At 41.4% G+C, this 22,878-nt stretch overlaps 1 protein-coding gene across 2 annotated transcripts in view; it reads right to left on the bottom strand.

Moving 5' to 3' along the window:
* Nucleotides 1-22,878, bottom strand: part of COL21A1 (collagen type XXI alpha 1 chain) — a 231,591-nt gene that overhangs the window by 101,232 nt on the left and 107,481 nt on the right. Inside the window, exons 7-10 of one of the 2 annotated variants that reach the window (XM_086370609.1) lie at nt 22,340-22,417; nt 20,296-20,304; nt 19,917-20,000; nt 10,741-10,803 (exon numbers count right to left, since the gene is read on the bottom strand). In XM_086370609.1, the coding sequence (XP_086226735.1) occupies nt 10,741-10,803; nt 19,917-20,000; nt 20,296-20,304; nt 22,340-22,417 (234 nt within the window). Of the gene's footprint in view, nt 1-10,740; nt 10,804-19,916; nt 20,056-20,295; nt 20,305-22,339; nt 22,418-22,878 lie in introns of those variants that run through there. The other variant, XM_086370608.1, reaches the window with a different exon arrangement.

Below are 22,878 nucleotides of genomic sequence, written 5' to 3'. Positions count from 1 at the left end.
GCTCTAACTTCAAAATATCCCCAGAAGATAAGCAGTTCCCTTCCCCTCACTCCTACCAACCTGATGCCAGCCACCCTCCTTTCATTCCTAGATTATTTCCTGTCTCATCTCCCTGCTTTTGTCCTTATCATCCTAAAGCCCAATTTCCATTTTCAACTCGAAAGTCAGAGTCATTTCCTTTACAAATAAGCGATATCACATCAATCCTTTATTCCAGACCCTCCCATGGCTCTTGAGTTCATTCCGACTGAAAGTCAAGCGGTCACAAGGGCCTGCTGGCTCTAAAAGACCCCTCCTTCTTCCCGCCGACCTTTTACCTTCATCTGGAGGACTTAAGGTCCTGTAGTTTGGAATTCCCCATCTGTGCTAACTGCCACTTCTATAAGGTCTAATCCCTGGAGAAAGCCACCCTTCTTCTGGCATCCGTGGACCACTCAGGACAGGCTGAGAGGGGTGGGGCTGGGGGACGCACTGCATCCCACAGCTGACTCTGGACCGAGCACACTTGTCCAGCAGATGTAGTGCATGGTCATCTTCCTGGGTCAGCTCTGGAAAGAGTTAGTCGCTCACTCATCTGACTCTTTGCGACCCCATGGACTGCAGCCCATCAGGCTCCTCTGTCCATAGAATTCTCTAGGGAAGAATACTGGAGCGTGCTGCCATCCTTCTCCAGGGTATCTTCCCCACCCAGGGATCAAACCTTGAGCTTGGTCCAGCTCAACTTTCTCTCTTAGCAAATGTGATGAGTTTGATGAAATCTTAGAAAATCAGCATTGGAGAGGAACTGGGCCTCACTGGGCACCACTTTCTTATTTTCCAGACAGAAAAGCTGAGACCCAAGGAAGCAAAACAACTTTCAAAAGCAGAGAGCAAAACGGCCCCAGATCTTCCCAACCAGCAGCCAGGGCTTTGGGTTCAGGGAAGTACTTTCCTTCATGAAGAGGAATTAATGATGACAGGGAAAAAAAGACAGAAACAAACACCATAAAAACAAAAACTTCTACAAGATCATAAAGTAGCCTCATGTTTCCCCAAAATGGCCTTCTTTTAAAAAACTCCAATGTTCATAGCATTCCAGCCTTTAATAGTTGTCCTACTCTTAAGTACCTAAGAGGATACATAAATATTTCCTCTGCATCTCTTTTGATAGTGTTGAAACAGTAAAATAGTAATACGTTCAGACACTGTGCTGAGAGAAGTCATTTAACTGATAGAGAAATGAGAAAGCGGTGGAAGGATTTGAAGGCAGCTCTTTAATTTGGGTCGAAGGCATTTTCCTGATGAAAATTAGTGTTTCTCCAGAGTGGAATAATTTCCTATTTAAAGCTTCAGTTGACTTGGCCTCATTATAATGTGAAAAAGATTCAAATTGCTGATTGAGGGGGGTTGCACAGAACCAAATCCAAACAAAGCAGAATTCCCTGCGATTTGTTCCATCCAAGTTTCCTTGGCCAGATGGCTTCAGACACCAGCCAGAGCCCCACCCACCGCACCCCACTCCACCGCTGGCCCTGGACACACACTAATGACCCTCAGCTGCTCTGGCCCCAGGCTCACTTTCTCCTACTGCCTGGCCACCCAACCTCCTATCTCCTATAAGAGGGGAAAAGACAGGGGGAGGGAAGATATTTAAGAGAAAATGGATGTTGAATTTTGTCAAAGGCTTTCTCTGCATCTATTGAGATAATCATATGGCTTTTATTTTTCAATTTGTTAATGTGGTGTATTACATTGATTGATTTGAGGATATTGAAGAATCCTTGCATCCCTGGGATAAAACCCACTTAGTCATGGTGTATGATCTTTTTAATGTGTTGTTGGATTCTGATTGCTAGAATTTTGTTAAGGATTTTTGCATCTATGTTCATCAGTGATATTGGCCTGTAGTTTTCCTTTTTTGTGGCATCTTCGTCAGGTTTTGGTATTAGGGTGATGGTGGCCTCATAGAATGAGTTTGGAAGTTTACCTTCCTCTTCAATTTTCTGGAAGAGTTTGAGTAAGATAGGTGTTAGCTCTTCTCTAGATTTTGCAGATGACATGATCCTCTACATAGAAAACCCTAAAAGCTCCACCAGAAAATTACTAGAACTAATCAATGAATATAGTAAAGTTGCAGGATATAAAATCAACACACAGAAATCCCTTGCATGCCTATACACTAATAATGAGAAAATAGAAGAGAAATTAAGGAAACAATTCCATTCACCATTGCAATGAAAAGAATAAAATACTTAGGAATATATCTACCTAAAGAAACTAAAGACCTATATATAGAAAACTATAAAACACTGGTGAAGAAATCAAAGAGGACACTAATAGATGGAGAAATATACCATGTTCATGGATTGGAAGAATCAATATAGTGAAAATGAGTATACTACCCAAAGCAATTTATAGATTCAATGCAATCCCTATCAAGCTACCAACAGTATTCTTCACAGAGCTAGAATAAATAATTTCACAATTTGTATGGAAATACAAAAAACCTCGAATAGCCAAAGCTATCTTGAGAAAGAAGAATGGAACTGGAGGAATCAACCTGCCTGACTTCAGGCTCTACTACAAAGCCACAGTCATCAAGACAGTATGGTACTGGCATAAAGACAGAAATATAGATCAATGGAACAAAATAGAAAGCCCAGAGATAAGTCCATGCACATATGGACACCTTATCTTTGACAAAGGAGGCAAGAATACACAATGGATTAAAGACAATCTCTTTAACAAGTGGTGCTGGGAAAACTGGTCAACCACTTGTAAAAGAATGAAACTAGAGCACTTTCTAACACCATACACAAAAATAAACCCAAAATGGATTAAAGATCTAAACGTAAGACCAGAAACTGTAAAACTCCTAGAGGAGAACATAGGCAAAACTCTCTCCGACATACATCACAGCAGGATCCTCTATGACCCACCTCCAAGAATATTGGAAATAAAAGCAAAAATAAACAAATGGGACCTAATTAAACTTAAAAGCTTCTGCACAACAAAGGAAATTATAAGCAAGGAGAAAAGACAGCCTTCAGAATGGGAGAAAATAATAGCAAATGAAGCAACTGACAAACAACTAATCTCAAAAATATACAAGCAACTCCTACAGCTCAACTCCAGAAAAATAAATGACCCAATCAAAAAATAGGCCAAAGAACTAAATAGACATTTCTCCGAAGAAGACATACAGATGGCTAACACACACATGAAAAGATGCTCAACATCACTCATTATCAGAGAAATGCAAATCAAAACCACTATGAGGTACCATTTCATGCCAGTCAGAATGGCTGCGATCCAAAAGTCTACAAGCAATAAATGCTGGAGAGGGTGTGGAGAAAAGGGAACCCTCCTACACGGTTGGTGGGAATGCAAACTAGTACAACCACTATGGAGAACAGTGTGGAGATTCCTTAAAAAACTGGAAATAGAACTGCCTTATGATCCATCAATCCCACTGCTGGGCATACACACTGAGGAAACCAGAATTGAAAGAGACACGTGTACCCCAATGTTCATCACAGCACTGTTTATAATAGCTAGGACATGGAAGCAACCTAGATGTCCATCAGCAGATGAATGGATAAGAAAGCTGTGGTACATATACACAATGGAGTATTACTCAGCCATTAAAAAGAATACATTTGAATCAGTTCTAATGAGGTGGATGAAACTGGAGCCTATTATACAGAGTGAAGTAAGCCAGAAACAAAAACACCAATACAGTATACTAACACATATATATGGATTTAGAAAGATGGTAACAATAACCCTGTATACAAGACAGCAAAAGAGACACTGAAGTATAGAACAGTCTTTTCGACTCTGTGGGAGAGGGAGAGGATGGGATTATTTGGGAGAATGGCATTGAAATATGTATAATATCATATATGAAACAAGTCGCCAGTCCAAGGTCGATGCACGATACTGGATGCTTGGGGCTGGTGCACTGGGACGACCCAGAGGGATGGTATGGGGAGGGAGGAGGGAGGAGAGTTCAGGATGGGGAACACGTGTATACCTGTAGCAGATTCATTTTAATATATGGCAAAACCAATACAATATTGTAAAGTTGAAAAATAAAATAAAATTTAAAAAAAAGAGAAAATGGTATCCCTTTGGGTAAACAGCATTGTGGGTAGTGTATCAGTTCCCATGGCTGCTGTAACAAATCCCCCCAAACAGAGTGCCTTAACATACACACACACACTCCTGGTTCCAGAGGTCAGAAATCCATAATGGGTCTTAGGGAGCTAAATTCTTGGTGTCATTGGGGCTGCATTCCTTCCAGAGGCACCAGGGGAGGCTCTGTCCCTTCACTTGCCCAGCTGGTAGAAGCTGCCTGCATCCCTTGGCTCAGGGCAGCTTCCCTCTGATCCCTGCTTCCATCACCCACAGCATCTCCTCCTCTGACTGATGCTCTTGCCTCCCTCTCATAAGAACCACTGTGATGACACTGGGCCACTCAGATTAGTCAAGAAAATGTCTTCATCTCAAAGTCTCTTTTGCCATGTAAGTTGCCACATTCACAGGGCTTGGAGTTTAGGATGTGGACATTATTCTGTTTGTTACAGTAAGTTTGTTCTTTCTCTTACAGCAGATACTACCTGATAGTGTCTAACATTTAATGTCAGACACTACAGAGCTACAGCTATACACACAACATACACACACACATACACACACACACACAACACAAATATCCATGTACTAAATGAGATGAGACAATAAGCCTAGTATAGTTTAAATGAGAGTCACACGTATAACATCCAAAGTTATTGTATCAGGCTGGGTGCACGTTAAGTCACTTCTGTCGTGTCTGACTTTTTGTGATCCCATGGACTGTAGCCTACCAGGCTTCTTTGTCCATGGGATTTCCCAGGCAAGAATACTGGAGTGGATTGCCATTTCTTCGTCCAGGGGATCTTCCTGACCGAGGGATGGAACCTGCCTCTCTTGGGTCTCCTGCATTGGCAGGCAGTTCTTTACCACTATTGCCAACTAGGAAGTCTAATTGTAGCTAATTTCCAGTGGTAAAAAGAGCAAACTAGAACTGATAACCTGTGGAACGCACTCACCTCTCAATACTTCCAAGGACTTTGTAACCACTAAAAAGACAAAAGCCCGAATAATTTGGCAGTCCTGTCTGGGGAGCTCCGCGTCACTGGGAAGGGTCTGCAGGTGAAATGTCTCTGCTTTGGAGCCAGGACAGCACTGCCCCTGCCAGCAACAGGAAGAGTGTGTCCCATGGAAGGGGTCTCCAGGCAGACGGCTCAGCTTCATAAAGCCCACCTTCCCTTGTGTGATCAGAGTGGAGCGCCCCCCTCCAAGTGGGGGTGAGGGAGTGCGCTGAGGTCACACAACACATGCAGTTATCCTCAGGAAGGGGTGGGTTATAAGAGAAATGACAAGTACCTAACAGGAGTGGATACAGGAAAACGGGGAGATGTTAGGATTGAAATCTATTCATTTCATTCAACTCAAATAGAAGTGCTCTGATGATAAACATTTCATCCTCACACCCAGCTATTGCTATACTGAGTGGCTTGGCTCTCTGCGCCCATGTAAATATTTAACTGCCTAGACTCTTATCCAGGCTACACTCTCCCTCTTGTGAGTGGAACCAGTGCCCTTACCTACTCAAGTCTTTTCTTCCTGCAAATACCCCTTATCTCCCAAATCACCACATTTCCCCCCTTATGCCTCATTTTCATCATGATAGAAACATGCTCTAACATCTATTGTGTCAAAACCCCTTCATCCCAGGTCTTTCTTCCCTGTTACACCCCTCAGAAGCATCTGTATCCCTGTTACCATTTGACCTCCTGATTTACCTCTCTCAAATCCAGTTTTCTATTCAGTTTCTCCCTGAAATCTCATTTATCAAGGTCCTCAATGACACTTATCCAGCAAATCAGGGACCTCCCCGGCAGTCCAGTGGTTAAGAATCCACCTTTCAAAGTGAGGGATTCAGGCTCAATCCCTGGTCAGGGAACTAAGATCCCACATGCTACAGGGCAATTAAGCCCACGTGCCACACCTAGAGAGTCCGTGTGCCACAACCACTGAGGCCTTGCACCACAGCGAGAGAAGTTCTTGCACAGCAGCAAGAGAAGCAAGCACACCGCAGCTGAGGGCCCGCACGCTGCAGTGAAGACCCAACACAGCCACATTTTAAAAAAATAAATAAAAAGCAAATTCAGCAGACTACGCACAAACTTCATTTTTATCACCCTCAAGGCAGGAATGACACAACGGGTTGCCCCCTTCTTCAAACTCAGTCTTCACTTGACTTCTGGGAGGACACCGTCTCCATGCGGTCCTCCTCATTCACCATCTCCCTGTGATCCTCCTGCTTCCCTGACCATTTTTTCCCAGTTTCCTTGGCTGGATCCTCCTCCTCTTTTCCTCTGGAACAGAGCCCTAAGCGCAGCCTCCTGCCCCCTTCTCTTCTCCAATTATCTGAACTTTCTCCCTGAATCATCTCATCAGCGCTGGAGGGTGCAGATATATCCAACATGCTACAGAGCCTGTGTGCTTTCACTCTCCAACTTCCCTCTGATTCAAGAGTCCTGAGATTCCATCAGCCAGCCCAGAAAAGGGCCCCCAAACTCACCGCGCTGCTCAAACTAAACTGTGAAGCTTCCGGGGCTCTTTCCTGCCTCACGTCTATCTTGACAATGAGTCTGCTCAGTTTCACCTTAAAAATACTCCCGACTCTGACTGACCACGTCCCCCTTCTAAAGTGCTGCTGTTGTTCAGTTTCCCCATCGTGTCTGACTCTTTGCCACTCCGGGCACTGTAGCACGCCAGGCCTCCCTGTCCTCACCATTCCAATACCCCCCAGAGTTTGCCCGAGTTCATGTTCATCGCATCGGTGACGCCATCCGGTCGTCTCATTCTCCGACGCCCTCGCTTGTCCGTACATGGCTCTTAATCCAGGCCGCCCTCACAATCCTGAAAGAACCTCCTCCATGGTTTCCCACTCCCACTCACGTGACTGAAAACTGAATGCTGCGGGGGAACCAAGCCCATGCGCCACAGCGAGGGAGTCCATGCGCCGCAGCCAGCAGGTCCGTGCGCTGCAGCTGGCGAGTCTGTGCATCAGGACTCCTGGGCCCACTTACCACAGCGAGGGACATTCCTGCACCCCACAAGGAAGCACGGGCATCGCAGCTCAGAGCCCACACGCTGCAGTGAAGACCCAGCACAGTAAAATAAAAATTATGAAAAGCAAATTCGACAGCCTAAGCACAGAATATGAATGTGCCTGGAAAACGCCACCTGCCGTATCAGGAAACAAAGAATGCTGCAGCCACCGCTTTCCAGCTGCCCGGACAGTGAGCCCTGAGGGACTCACGTGGAAACAGCATGCCCACCATCAAGCCGGCAGCCACTGCAGCCCCACTGCAGCCCCCCTGAGGAGCCGCGGGATGAGGAGGCACAGGGCACTGGCTCCAGAAGGCTGAGGTGCAGGTCAAGAGAACCATCTCAGGGAGCCAGCCTCAGGCTTTTCCCAAACACAGAAACCCACTGAATTCCTGAGCTGAGATGTCCGGTAATCTTTTGATGTCTGGACGACCTGACCTTTTTTTAAATAAACCCTCTATATTCTGGCCTCTCCTTTTCCTCTTCAGAGCAGTCCCTCACACTGTCTGAGAAGACGCCTCCCAGGCTTGAAGTCCTCAGAAAGTCCTCTGAATAAAGCTTTAGGTTATGACTTTTTTTCAGTTGACACTCATATGATCTCTCCACAGAATGTTCATGTTTATCTTTCTGAATCGTGAGTCAAACCGCATCACTCGCTTTCTGCAGCCCCCACCGATCTTCGTCACACTGGGAGTGAGTCCTAGTGGGGCGGGCGGTCAGTTCACAGCACCGACCCCCGTCCAACAGCTCCTCGGCTCCAAGCTGACCACTGCCTCCTCACCTCTGCAGACGCCTTCCCTTGACGTCCCTCTACAGGGGCTCCCCTGAATGTTAACCCCTTTCCCAGGCAACACAAACGTGAAAGGCACCAGTACATTGCCGCTTCCAAAGCTGGCTGTATCTTTTGTATGAAATTTGCTAGCAAACCTCCGTCAGGGACTGAACGAGCTCCTCAGTCCTGATGGTTGGAGTGTTGGTGGTTTAACATGAGGTTGTGCTTCTTTCATGCCTTGAAAATTATTGACTCACAGTATAAACCTTCCCAGGCTTCATGCTAAGTTAATATCTCATGATAAAGTCTCCCAGGAGATACTCTTTTGGCAAAATTATTTAACATTCAAGACCTAATATATCATGTTTGTTTACTGTGATAAACATCCTGACAGATGATTTACCTGTAAGCATTTGCCTCAGTTGCTTTAAAGTGGTTAAGCTTTATGTTTCCTTAATTCATAAATACCCCTAAAATTCTCTATGAACTTTATAGGGTATTTTTAAAGTCAGATTATAGGGATACTATAGTGCATATATTCTTGGGAAAATAACATTATCTTTGACTTGAAAACTTTCAGATATGAAGGGGAAAAAAAATAGGATTTCTGAGCTCATCTAGTCATTGCTATTAGGAATTCACTGGGCAGTCAGTCTCTACTACAAAGCCACAGTCATCAAGACAGTATGGCACTGGCACAAAGACAGAACTATAGATCAATGGAACAAAATAGAAAGCCCAGAGATAAATCCACGCACCTATGGACACCTTATCTTTGACAAAGGAGGCAGGAATATACAATGGATTAAAGACAATCTCTTTAAACAAGTGGTGCTGGGAAAACTGGTCAACCACTTGTAAAAGAATGAAACTAGAACACTTTCTAACACCATACACAAAAATAAACTCAAAATGGATTAAAGATCTAAACATAAGACCAGAAACTATAAAACTCCTAGAGGAAAACATAGGCAAAACAGTGTCCGACATAAACCACAGCAGGATCCTCTATGACCCACCTCCAAGAATATTGGAAATAAAAGCAAAAATAAACAAATGGGAGCTAGTTAAAATTAAAAGCTTCTGCGCAACAAAGGAAACTATAAGCAAGGTGAAAAGACAGCCTTCAGAATGGGAGAAAATAATAGCAAGTGAAGCCACTGACAAACAACTAATCTCAGAAATATACAAGCAACTCCTGCAGCTTAATTCCAGAAAAATAAATGACCCAATCAAAAAGTGGGCCTAAACAGACATTTCTCCAAAGAAGACATATAGATGGCTAACAAACACATTAAAAGATGCTCAACATCACTCATTATCAGAGAAATGCAAATCAAAAGCACAATGAGGTACCATTTTACACCAATCAGAATGGCTGCTATCCAAAAGTCTACAAGCAATAAATGCTGGAGAGGGTATGGAAAAAAGGGAACCCTCTTACACTGTTGGTGGAAATGCAAACTAGTACAGCCACTAAGGAGAACAGTGTGGAGATTCCTTAAGAAAATGGAAATAGAACTGCTTTATGACTCAGCAATCCCACTGCTGGGCATACACACTGAGGAAACCAGAATCAAAAGAGACATGTGTGCCCCAATGTTCATCACAGCACTGTTTATAATAGCCAGGACATGGACGCAACCTAGATGTCCATCAGCAGATGAATGGATAAGAAAGCTGTGGTACATATACACAATGGAGTATTACTCAGCCATTAAAAAGAATACATTTGAATCAGTTCTAATGAGGTGGATGAAACTGGAGCCTATTATACAGAGTGAAGTAAGCCAGAAACAAAAACACCAATACAGTATACTAACGCATATATATGGAATTTAGAAAGATGGTAACGATAACCCTGTATGTGAGACAGCAAAAGAGACACTGATGTATAGAACAGTCTTTTGGACTCTGTGGGAGAGGGAGAGGGTGGGATGATTTGGGAGAATGGCATTGAAACATGTAAATTATCATATGTGAAATGAATCGCCAGTCCAGGTTCGATGCATGAGACAGGATGCTTGGGGCTGGTGCACTGGGATGACCCAGAGGGATGGTACGGGGAGGGAGGTGGGAGGGGGGTTCAGGATGGGGAACACATGTACACCCATGGCTGATTCACGTCAATGTATGGCAAAACCAATACAATATTGTAAAGTAAAAAATAATAATTTAAAAAAATTTTTAATAAATAAATAAAAGTAGTGAAGATGTATGCTCTTGTGAAGATACCTAGGTGACTAATACACTAGTTCTCTTGATCAAGCTAGCCCTAATGTTGCCCTCAGCTTGAAGAAACTTCAGTTTTTTTCTTCCCAACTCTACACTCCTGATCTCCTTTCTTATAGCATTTACTTTAGAAAACTGATCATCTAAATTCTTTCTCTGGTCCTTTGAGATGTAAATCTTTTAGAAAGCTTCTTGCCCATGTGACAGCCCAGGTCTTTCCCCAGGATCCAGGAGCCATCCCTCTGAAATGGAACCATTAAGAAAACAAGAGGAGAGGAGCCTGACTTGGACAGCTGCTCAAAAGCAAACACAGATGGGCCAATCACTCGGAGGACACTCGCCAGACTCAGGAACAACTGCGTTTGCTCCATCTCTGGATCAGCCTCCCCTGAAAGGCCTCCAGCACTTTCCCCCCAGCTCACCCAGCACTCAGGAGCCCCCCTCCCTCTGGTTCAGCTGTGTGGAGTTGACTCTCCTCTATGACAACTGTCCTGAATAAAGTCTCCCCTGCCTGTTGAACTTGGCCCCGTGCAATGAGGTTACATTGACCCTAGAATCCCAGTACTGGAGATGACCAAGCTTTCTGTACTCACAGGCTTACCATCTTGACCAGGCCGTCCGGGGTAGCCAGGATTCCCAGGCTGTCCGGGGTCACCCTAGAGAGGAAAAAAAAAGCTCTCAGTCCAAAACAACCAACTCTACTGATTCAGTCAGAGCCCACCAGGGTTCAAAACCAATTCCATCACTTGCAGCTTTTTGTAAAACAAACAAACAAATGTAAAACTGGAAATCTCAAAATAGGGTTAGAAAAATGATATCATAGTTACTTTTCAAAGTAAAGCCTTTTTATTATGAAATATTTCAGGGATTTAATTCTGTGAACATTACAGGTATGGAGAAAGAAATGGCAACCCACTCCAGTATTCTTGCCTGGAGAATCCCAGGGACAGAGGAGCCTGTTGGACTGCTGTCTATGGGGTCACACAGAGTCAGACATGACTGACGCGACTTAGCAGCAGCAGCACATTATAGGTATAACAAGGGAAGTACTTTTCACTGATGTAAAATGTCAGTATCTATCGCAGGAAACATGTTTAGAATTCTGAACAAACCTGTGCAATGTCACAACAATTATGGCTTCAACAACTAATATTTCACTCAGAAATCTACAACTTTAATTCTATTCTAGACATTACACTACAGGAATCCATGACTTATAATATAACAATTCAATTTATAATTATTTTTAATATGATATCACTTGTAGGTTGAATCTAAAATATGACACTGAGGAACTTACCTAAGAAACAGACTCAAAGACAGAAATAGACTTGTGGTTGCCAAGGGGATAGAGAGGTGGGGGACGGATAGATTGGGAATTGGGGTTTAACAGAGGCAAACTATTATATACAGGATGGACACACAGCAAGGTCCTACTGCATAGCACAGGGAACTATTAATATATTCAATATCCTACAATAAACCATAATGGAAAAGACTATGAAAAAGCACGTGTGTGTGTGTGTGTGTGTGTGTGTGTGTGTATATATATATATGCTTAACTGAATAAGTTTTCTGTAGAGCAGTAATTAACACAACATGTAAGTCAACTATACTTCAATAAAAATAATTTATATCCTAAAAAAAGTTGTATTTTTTTTTAAAGTCCACAGGCTATGTGATCTTCCATGTGGGAGTCAAGTTTAAAGCTGTACAACAATCGTTCCTTTCAATCTAGTCAGTGTGTCTCTGCCTATATTTATAATTTCATTTTAACACAATATTAAACTTCTACAACTTGAATATTTTCATCAAAATGAAAAGTGAAAGAAAAAGTGAAATTTGCTCAGTCATATCCAACTCTTTGTGACCCCATGGACTACACAGTCCATGGAATTCTCCAGGCCAGAACACTGGAGTGGGTAGCCGTTCCCTTCTCCAGGGGATCTTACCGACCCAAGGATCGAACCCAGGTCTCCCACAATGTAGGCAGATTCTTTACCAGCTGAGCCACCAGGGAAGCCCAACAGAGTGGGCTAGCCTATCCCTTCTCCAGCAGATCTTCCTAACCCAGGAATCAAACCAGTGTCTCCTGCATTGCAGGCAGACTCTTTACCAGCTGAGCTACAAGGGAAGCCCCATGAATATGAAGCCTCATGAAAACCAGGCCCAAGCCAAACAACCTGTCCAGCTCCCAGCATCCTTGAATACATGTTACACCTAAAATAGAAACTCTATCCTCACAAACCAGAGACCTCCAAGGAACATTATTCTATACAGCCTGGCAACAAGCCCAGACACATTCTAAAAACTGTAGCATGCTGCCCAATGGCCAATACTGACCAATCAGATTGGAAAAGACCCTGATGCTGGGAAAGACTGAAGGCAGGAGGAGAAAGAGACGACAGAGGATGAGATGGTTGGATGGTATCACCGACATGATGGACATGAGTTTGAGCAATTTCCAGGAGTTGGTGATGGACAGGGAAGCCTGGCGTGCTGCAGTCCATAGGGTCGCAAAGAGTCAGACACGATTGAGTGATTGAACTGAACTGAGTAGTCCGATGGTCACGATGTGTGAAAAACAATGAAAGCAACACTTTTTGTGAAGTGAGTGTGTTTTATAATTTAATTCTAAGAACTACCTCAAAAAATAGTATCAGGGAATTCCCTGTGGTCCAGTGGTTAGGACTCCATCCACTGAGGGCACAGGTTTGATCCCTGGACAGGGAACTAAGATCCCACAAAACACAGGGTGTGTCTAAAAACAATAATAATGATGATATCATATTTGTGTATTACAGAATCCATGAGGGGCATCTTGTTGAAAAAGATCATGTCTCAGCCATCATTTATTGGTGAACTACTACAGAGAGATAACTGATTTCAACTCAGCAGGGCTTCACATCTACAGCAAGAAATTATTCACACATACCCCAGTGATTATATGTTAACTAAAGGCCACTGCTAAGGGAACTTCCACAGAGCCAAGTGCTCTGGTCTGAAATTCGACTTCCGGCTACTGGCGAGGGCTGTTTGTTCCTGAAACATAACAGGAAAAATGGAAAGAACTGTGTGAACTCTATCAAGGAGACAGTGGAGAAGGGATGGGCTTTTCCTTATGCTTGCCCAAGAGGTTGACCACGTGGAAAGGCTGAGGAGAAGGGACATGCCGTTTTAAAAAGAGATAGAAAAGGAATAGCTGTAAACTTGGGGAGAAAAATAATGCAGGGACATGTAGCTTCTTGCTGAAGAGGCACAATCTGCAATTCTAATCCAAAGATAGCCAGTGTCAGCCGGGCATGAGAGAGCAGTGTTTCCATTCTCTAGGGTATTAGATGTTTTTTCTTCTTATTTTGAGAGGATCCACACTGATTTCTGGCCTCTCTGCCATCTTTCTTTAATCATGTTCAGATTGGCCTCACTATTTCTCACCAAATCCCATCTTTCTTTTCTTTTTCTCCTGGGAAGACTTTCTTCCTTTTGCATTTGAGTCCATATAACAAGGTTTCCAATCAATGTACCCTCCTTGTTACTGCATTTTCTCCTGATGTCTTTTTCTACTGAAATACTACAGCAGCTCCCTTGTCACTCAGTGATCACTAAGATATTTATAATGAGAGTTTTCTCAAAATTATCCCTTGATTGGTCTTCATTCATCATTTGGATTGAGGCCCCTTAAAAACATGGTTAATGTTTTCCACTGTTTTAGGACAATGCTGAGTATCAAGGAGAATTTCGATAACTATTTGCTGATGGTGACTTCAGCCATGAAATTAAAAGATGCTTGCTCCTTGGAAGAAAGTTATGACCAACCTAGACATCATATTAAAAAGCAGAGACATTACTTTTTCAACAAAGGTCTGTCTAGTCAAAGCTATGGTTTTTCCAGGAGTCATGTATGGATGAGAGAGTTAAACTATAAAGAAAGCTGAGCACTGAAGAATTGATGCTTTTGAGCTGTCGTGTTGGAGAAGATTCTTGAGAGTCTCTTGGACTGCAAGGAGATCCAACCAGTCCATCCTAAAGGAAATCAGTCCTGGGTGTTCATTGGAAGGACTGATGCTGAAGATGAAACTCCAATACTTTGGCCACCTGATGTGAAGAACTGACTCATGGGAAAAGACCCTGATGCTGGGAAAGATTGAAGGCAGGAGGAGAAGGGGATGACAGAGGATGAGATGGTTGGATGGCATCACCGACTCAATGGACATGAGTTTGAGTAAACTCCAGGAGTTGGTGATGGACAGGGAGGCCTGGTGTGCTGCAATCCATGGGGTCGCAAAGAGTCGGACACGACTGAGGAACTGGACTGAACTGAACTGATTATTTCCAATCAGATCAAATCCGTTAATGACCTCTTTACTCGTACAGTATTAATTATCAGCAAAATCCACAACATCAAAAGGATCTGAGAAGGTTTAACTTCTATGATGATGAGGCTGAAATAAAACTTTGGCATGAGAAGAAACAGGAGTTGTGTTTTTAAGCTGCATAAAAGTACAAAACATACTTAATGATAATATTTTAAATGAATCAAAACTAAGTTTCCAAGGGAAAAATTCACCCACAAGATAAAACCCAATGTGACTTCTTAAGGCAACACAGGTCAATGGCCCCCAGAGGGAAAATAATCTCTTCTGCAGGTTCTATTATTTCTGGTAGGTTTTAGTGGTTATTTGAACTATTGCCCTATTGGTTTATTTGCAAAACCTCAGGTTGGTTTGTTATTGCTTCCAAAAAAACTAGAAGAATAAAGTAAAACCCTAACTGATTTTTGAAGAGAAGGCCAATTAGAATAAAAATTCAATTTTACTACTGTAGTAAAAGCTGACAACAACCTTTACTGATTGCTTACTACATGCTAAGTACTGCTCCACAAGATTTGCTGTTGTTGGGTTGCTAAGTCACGTCTGACTCTTTGAGGACCCCATTGACTGTAGCCCACCAGTCTCCTCTGTCCACGGAATTTTCCAGGTAAGAATACTGGAGTGGATTGCCATTTCCTTCTCCAGCGGATCTTTCAGACCCGGGGATTGAACCAGCATCTCTTATGTCCTCTGCATTGGCAAAAGGGTTCTTTATAGTTGAGCGACCAGGGAAGCCCCCTGTGAGATTTACCTGTATTCAATTTCTTAATCCTCATAAGAATCCCATGAAGCGGGTAATTTTACTGTTCCCACTTTATATATAAGAAAACTGAGGCCCAAGAAGGTTAGGTAACTTGTCCAAGGTCACAAGGCAGCAGTGGAGACGGGAACTCAGCTAACTGAACTTTAGACACCATGCTCCTAAATGCCCCTCTCTCTGCCACATCAAAATGCAAACTGATCAGAAACCAACCCAGGGAAGGCTAGCAACCTTAACGTGGAAACGATTTTCCAAATATATTAAATTAGACATATGACATATAATTACACAACTGTGACTAAATTCTCAATCTACTTTCTTGTACTTTAGTTGAAACATGTGCAATTTCAAAAAATAAGTATTCAGCTGAAAAGCAATTCTTACTTATGATGAATTGATTTTGTGCCATAGAATTTCTGAGTTGCTGCCAGGGATGGGAACATCATGGACTAAGTCGAAACATCCCTGCACATGGCCTTGCAAGTGTGCAAATACGAACAAAGTGAGAAACAATTGCGCTTGCAAAAGTAAGCTAATTCTTTTAAGTTATTCATCTAAAACAAAGGTCGCTTAGGCCTGCATCCCGTGTTTTAAAGCTCTCTTCTCAAAACCCCTGTGCCTTGAGACTACCCACTGCCCTCCACAGAAGTATCTGACCTAAGACCAATTCCTTTGGTTTTCACCAAAACCAACCTCTTCTCTCCCTCAAAACTCAAATACTAATTCTCTTCAGCTAGAAGGAATCCACTTAGTTTGGGGAAATTAGCATAAATATGTGAACGCCCAGTGGTTCCTGAAATTTCCCAAAGGCTTTTGTATTTTAGCCTGAGGTTACCTTGATAACCCAAAGGAAACGCTACTCAGTAGAATTATCAGGGTAAAACAAAGGGCACCAATAAACTTGTAGAAAGAATGGTATTTCAGAGAAAATAAGTTATTAAGAAATTGCTTCTTCCTTAAAAAAAGTTGAAAAAAAATTGCTTTTTTTCCACATTTTCACTCTGTATGTGTGTGTGCTCAGTTGTGTCCGACTCTTTGGAAACCCACAGACGAGCCCACCAGGCTTCTTGTCCATGGAATTTTCCAGGCAAGAATCCTGGAGTGGGTTGCCATTTCCTTCTCTAGGATATCTTCCCGACTCAGTGATGGGATCCACTTCTCTTGCATCTCCTGCACTGACAGGCAGATTCTAAAGATTAGACCAAATGTGGGGAGTTTGTCCCCACAAATGTCCCTTTAGCTACGAAGTGGAGGAAGAAGCTGCCGTTGCATGGACAGGTCTTTTGGAAGGGATTTATTTTTAAACCGGAGATTGCCTGGATCTTTCATATAGAACAAACGCATTCCACATGGGTTAATTGGGGGACAGATGAATCTTACTTTTTCAATCATTTTATAATTCATTAAATAAAAAATATCACTATTAAGCACTACTCTAGACACTGAAATTCCAAAGGAGAACTGAACTAACCTTCACTGTGAGGTGCTTCCAAATAAAAATCATTCCCAGAGCGTCATTAATTTAGTCACTCCCTTTGCAGTAGGGAGACAGAATGAATAAGCCAGCCTCATTCAGGGACTTCTCTATGCTTAACAGATATATTTCTCTATGCTTAGTGAAGAGTCCAAGTATGGGCTGTGCTGTGCTTAGTTGCTCAGTCGTGTCTGACTCTGCCATCCCAATGACTTGCAGCCCACCAGGCTCCTCTGTCCATGGGGATTCTTCAGGCAAGAATACTGGAGTGGTTTGCCATGCCCTCCTCAAGGGAATACTCCCACCCCAGGGATCGAACCCAGATCTCCCACACTGCAGGCAGATTCTTTACCATCTGAGCCACCAGGGAAGCCCAAGAATACTGGAGTGAATAGCCTATCCCTTCTCCAGAGGATCTTCCTGAACCAGGAATTAAACCGAGGTCTCCTACATTGCAGAAAGATTCTTTAGTAGATGAGCTACCAGAGAAGCCCAGGTCATCATAGTTAAATTAACCTGGTTTTACAAAAGGGTTGTCATATTCATTGGAAGTTCAGAAAACTTGAAGCAGATGACTGACTTTATCTTAGAATCAGCACTTACTCACCCATCCACATGTGAATTTCTCCTCTTTCAGTTTCATGACTTAACTCTCAGCTCCCAGAACCCAATTTCTCGCTACTGGGAAGACTAGATTCTCCTGTACAGATAAGTCTGCCTGATGGAAATCTGTAAAGCGTTCCAGAGAACATCTAACAAAAACGACCAATACATCTCAGCTGGATGTATAGTAAAATCGCTTCATCTGTTTTAGTTCTGATTCTGTTGGACTAATTAAAAACCTATCAATTTTCCAGGCCAGAAGTTCTCCAAGGGAAGAAAACCTCAGGGTGTTGCTATGGATTCTGTTTTTCACATACAGGTCCCTGATGTGGGTAAGGAACCACCTCCAGGGGAAAGAGCCCTAAAAGGACGGAAGAGTGTGTGTGTGTTCCTGTCCTCCTGCCAGCTTTTCTGAAGAAAATGGAAAGCAGATTAAGAAAGCACGCCAACTTGAAGATCAGTGGAAAACTGCAATTTCACTTAAAGTGGTAGGTGGCAAAGGGGTGAGATGATGACTAAGAGAGAACGAAAATGAGGAACACATGAAACTTGAAAATACTGAGAATCAGAGGCTTTCACAGATAAGACAAAGCGTGTGCTAAAAGTTTGCTGCAGGAACATATGTGCATAAAAACTGGTATTACTTCAAGATGTCTAATGGACCACTGATGAAGATCAGGATACATCAGGAGGCCCTGGGGGCCTGCAGAGTAGACAGCCCCTTAGAGGCCCCGGGGGGCAACCTGAGCAGGCGGAAGGTCCTCTGGGCTTAGAGAGGTCAGTGTCATGGAACTCTGATTTCCACAAGGTATCTCTTGCAGACCAAATCATTTCAATGTAAAATATTCCAAGTTAAATAAAGTTGTATAAATATATTTCAAAAGATATATTGGTAGGTATATCACATAGGTATGGCTGGTAGGTAGGTCATACCATGCTGCCTTGCAAGGTAAATTGTTTGAGAAGCATACTGCAGGTATTTTTCCTTTGGGTCAAAACATCCTAAATAACATGGCTAGTTTATCAGAAGAACACTTGAATTAATCTATCTAAATGCAATCTAAAAATTGTTCACAATAACCGATTATAAAGGACTGAAATCAAATTCCAAGCCAAACAGGTTTATTTTGAATTTACCCTTTTATTTCTTAAACTGTGTTTCTTTCTTAATTTCAAGCTAGGTTTGAAGTGGGTCATAAACTATCACCTGAAAATGGATGGGGAAACACGCACAAAAGACCAGTATTCAATTCTCTCAGATAACCAATCTAAAATCTGAAATCTTTTAGTTGTGATGATTAAAACTTATCAAAAAATTCCATCTAAATGAATATTACAATTCATATTTAGCAAAATTTATTATGGTCACTTCAGGTAATAAATGATTAATACTCAAAACATTCTCTCTAGCTAAGAAGTCATACTTGTTTTCAAGTTAGACATTTTTATCTAGATGATATTTTTAAATAATATTAAGTAAACAAGATTTGGTTTTCCTTGTTAGCTCAGTTAGTAAAGAATTTGCCTGCAATGCAGGAGACTGCAGTTCGATTCCTGGATCGGGAAGATCCCCTGGAGAAGGGATAGGATACCCACTCCAGTATTCTTGCCTGGAGAATCCCATGGACAGAGGAGCCTGGCGGGCTATAGTGCATGCTGTCGCAAAGAGTCGGACATGGCTGAGCAACTAAGCACAGCACAGCAGCACAAATAAGACTTATCTACAGTGGACAAACCACTCAACTCTCAGTATCTTAGGCTATGTCTAAGTGATGCCACAATCCGTATCAACCTACTTAAAAAATTCAGCCATTCATATTTAATAGATAGAAACAGATTCGGAATATTATGTAAAAAGTAACTAGTTATAAAATAGTATGCACATCATACTTCCAATCATATACAAATGTGTACACAAATGAATATGTTTATACAAATATACAGAAAAAATACATATGCACACAAATAATATATATACAGATACACATGCAAATAAATATGTAAATGCAACTGAGAGATACGCATGTATGAAAATGACTAAAAGAATATACTTTCTAAAAATAATTATTGCATGATAAGTAAAAAAAATAAATGAGTACATATGCACACCTTTGACTCTCTTTTTAGACCTGGACATCAAACACAACACTCAAACCAATTTTCAAGTTTTTATTTCATTTTTCTATCTGAAAATCATCTTGACAGATTAAGCATTTAGACATTTAAGAATTTAGAACATATCTTTCTTCATTTTCTACCTGGTTGTAGGAAAGTATCATTCTTGGGATACAGTAGCAGCATTAAGAAGAAAAAACACAAATGGACAAGCAAGCAAACAAAATAATATTCTCCCCCACTTTATTGTGGGATCAATTTAAGGTTCAAAGCCAATTACAGATTAGGATACACTTTTTTTAAAAAATCACTAAAACTCACCATTTAAACTCTTCTAAGACATTAGGCAGAATATTCACAACAGGCTCAATGGTGATTAGGAATTTCGTGCTTGCTCAGCTTTAGTTTGTCTGATTTAACAAATAAAGCAAGTTAGGTGTTACTCACCTTGGGCCCTTGTAGTCCTGGTTTTCCTGGAGGACAAATGCAGGGAGCCGCGGTTGAACCTACATCACTGGGACCGTTGAGGCACTAAAAGACAGAAAAGGAGACGTACCGCACGGCAAGATGCAAACACACGTGTGCACACGCGTGTGTCTGTGTGTGTGTGAAATGGTGAAGACAACTTACATTCACTTTCCAATGATATCTAGCCCAATCCAATAAGAAATTCAGCATCACACAAACAAGCTATGAATACTAGATACACTCAAACCACATGGAAATGGATTCTATTTCTCTGACATACTTACAATTGATGGAAGGAAGCTAAACAGTCCCACCATGCAAATATTACCATAAGGAGAATAATAGTGTCCAGGCCTACCTCACCATTCTGAAAGAAAAACAACAACAAACATGTTTTTAAGACATGTTTTGAAGTAAATTTCTAAATTATCTTTCTAGTTTACAGATATTTCTTTGTCTAGAGTAGAGATAAATGAAGTATCAAAACCAGCAAGAGCTAAAACATTTGATTTAACATTTAGCAACTATCCTAAAAAATTACCTATATATGTTATTCTTACATTTATAATAGGATGAAGAAAGGAAATTAGCAACGATGAGAGTGTGCTTGGTAAAACAGCCTCACAGGAATAAAATTACCTCAAGGTGGGGCTTTTATGCTCTCTTAAACTTTCTGGAAATCACTTAGTGAAATGAAAGTCATTCAGTTGTGTCCTATTCTTTGCAACTCCATGGATTGTCATCCACCAGGCTCTTCTGTCCATGGAATTCTCCAGAGAGACATAAGAGACTCGGATTCAGTCCCTGAGTCAGAGAGATCCCCCGGAGGAGGGCAGGGCAACTCACTCCAGGATTCTTGCCTGGACAGTCCCATGGACAGAGGAGCCTAGCAGGCTACAGTCCTCAGCATTGCAAAGAGTTGGACACAACTGAAGTGACTTAGCACCCTGGAAATCACGTGAGAACCAGAGAAAAAGACAAAACACATCTCAGCAAGTCACAAACTACATGCATTCAATTTTATGCAATTTACTTTAGGAAAGCTTCTTGCTAAACAATCTATTTCTTACTGAATAATGCACGATTTAAAATGGGTTAGTAGTCTTTCCAAATAACAAGTTCAATCAGAAAATGAGAAGATGGGAATAAAGATGAAAAAGGGTATAAACAAACCTGAAGAAGTCACACATGAAAGTGAGGAAGGAGCCATTAAAACACAGAAGGTGGATATGAGAACTCAGAATCTACAGTCTCAAGCTATGCTTCTATTATGGGAGGCAGGGGGTGGAGTGGCCATGGTCATGGCAAATGTCAATGGAGAAATACAACAAATCAAGTATGCACAATGGACTCTCAAAATGCAATAACTGTTTAATGGTTTTAGGAGAAATTTATATTCTAAGTTATAAGCATCTAAAATAAACATCATAGTGTTTAAATGAAAGAAATTTATATTCCAAGTTATAAGTATATATAAAACAAAAGTTACAATGTTTAAACAGTTAAAGTAGAAAAACTCAGAAGAAATCATTTCTAGAAGTTTCCGTTGTTGATTTTTATTATAGATCCCTTAAATGCACTGCTCTGCGCTTTCAAATTTTCAGAAGATGTGAACCCATAAGTTATTCACTTTAATAGGGAAAAGGAAGATGATGACAACAAGACTATAACAAGGAAAAGAACCATGTAGGGCTCAAATGTCACTGAGAATTCACATTGTCAAAAAGTTTTACATTCTACCATATCTGCATTACCAACAACATACCATTTTTTTGCCCAGAGAAAAATCAATTTCACACACTCACACATGCATATGATCAGACTCTAACATTTTAGTTTATAATCTTTTTCTTCCTAATGCATTAACATCTCTAAATGAATAGAAAGTTGCTTATATCCTAGAAATATAAGAAAATCTTACCTAACAACAATAAGAAGAAAACTTTATATTCATTATGGTTTGAGAAAACATGCTAACGAACAGGAAAATGAATCATTTTCTACTCTTCAGAATCGTGCCACATGAAGTATTTCACTCACACAATCGATGAAGTTTAAAAACATGCTTTACTCACTGGACTTTCAGACAATGAATTCTATGTTTTTCTAGAGCAGGTCCAACCCTGCTTCATTCAAGAAGTGGAACAACAACGACCCCCAAGATGATGAAAAAACATTCCCTGTGCTCTTCCATTTACACTTGTACATTAATACATAATAACAGTATTTCAATTATGAACCTCAAAATATGTTTTAATCAATATCATTTTATTTGCACTGAAAATGAAGAAACAGATTAACTCTGTAAGTTAAATTCAAGCTCACATGCCATCTGCATTCTATTTATTGCTTTGAAAGTACTGAAGCAACACCCGGTGGAAAAAATAATCCATCCTACTCACAAATCCAGGTATTTCACACGCTGTCTCCCGGTTGTTCTGCTCTGGGTCACAGTAGATTCGTAGCTTTTGGACTTCAAACTGGAAACACAAAACCAGCCAAGTTAAAGTTGAAGCCCAAACAAACGGCTTTATAAAAAGCAACTCAGATACAAAGAAGCAGTCACTGTAGTCAGCAATAATGTGACACAGACCAAAGCACTTATCTTTGATAACAATAAAATACAATAAATAATAAAAACACAAAATTTGAATTTTTGACATATAGCATAAAGATGTGATGCAATGTAACTTCCAAGGAAAACTTTCGTAGCACCAAACACAAATCTCTGGTTTCCTTGGGAAACCCCAGTGGTACTTATGTAGCATCCTTGTATTAAGAGCTCCTCTAGAAAGCGTTTCCTGGGCCACTGAAAAGCTTCCCCAGGCTTTCTGTGTTCACCCCACATCTCTCCACAGCCCTGATTGCACAGAGGGGGCTCAAGAAACCATCTTTGGTTTCCAAGATTTAGTTGTTGGCACAGAGAGCTGTGTGATGAGTA

This window comes from Bos grunniens, chromosome 23, assembly GCF_055505025.1.
Source record: "Bos grunniens cultivar Pamir isolate PY7600 chromosome 23, Bosgru_T2T1.0, whole genome shotgun sequence".
Classification (NCBI taxonomy): Eukaryota; Metazoa; Chordata; class Mammalia; order Artiodactyla; family Bovidae; genus Bos; species Bos grunniens.
The sequence above is the reverse complement of the archived record's forward strand: the minus strand, read 5'-3'. Positions and strand labels throughout refer to the sequence as shown.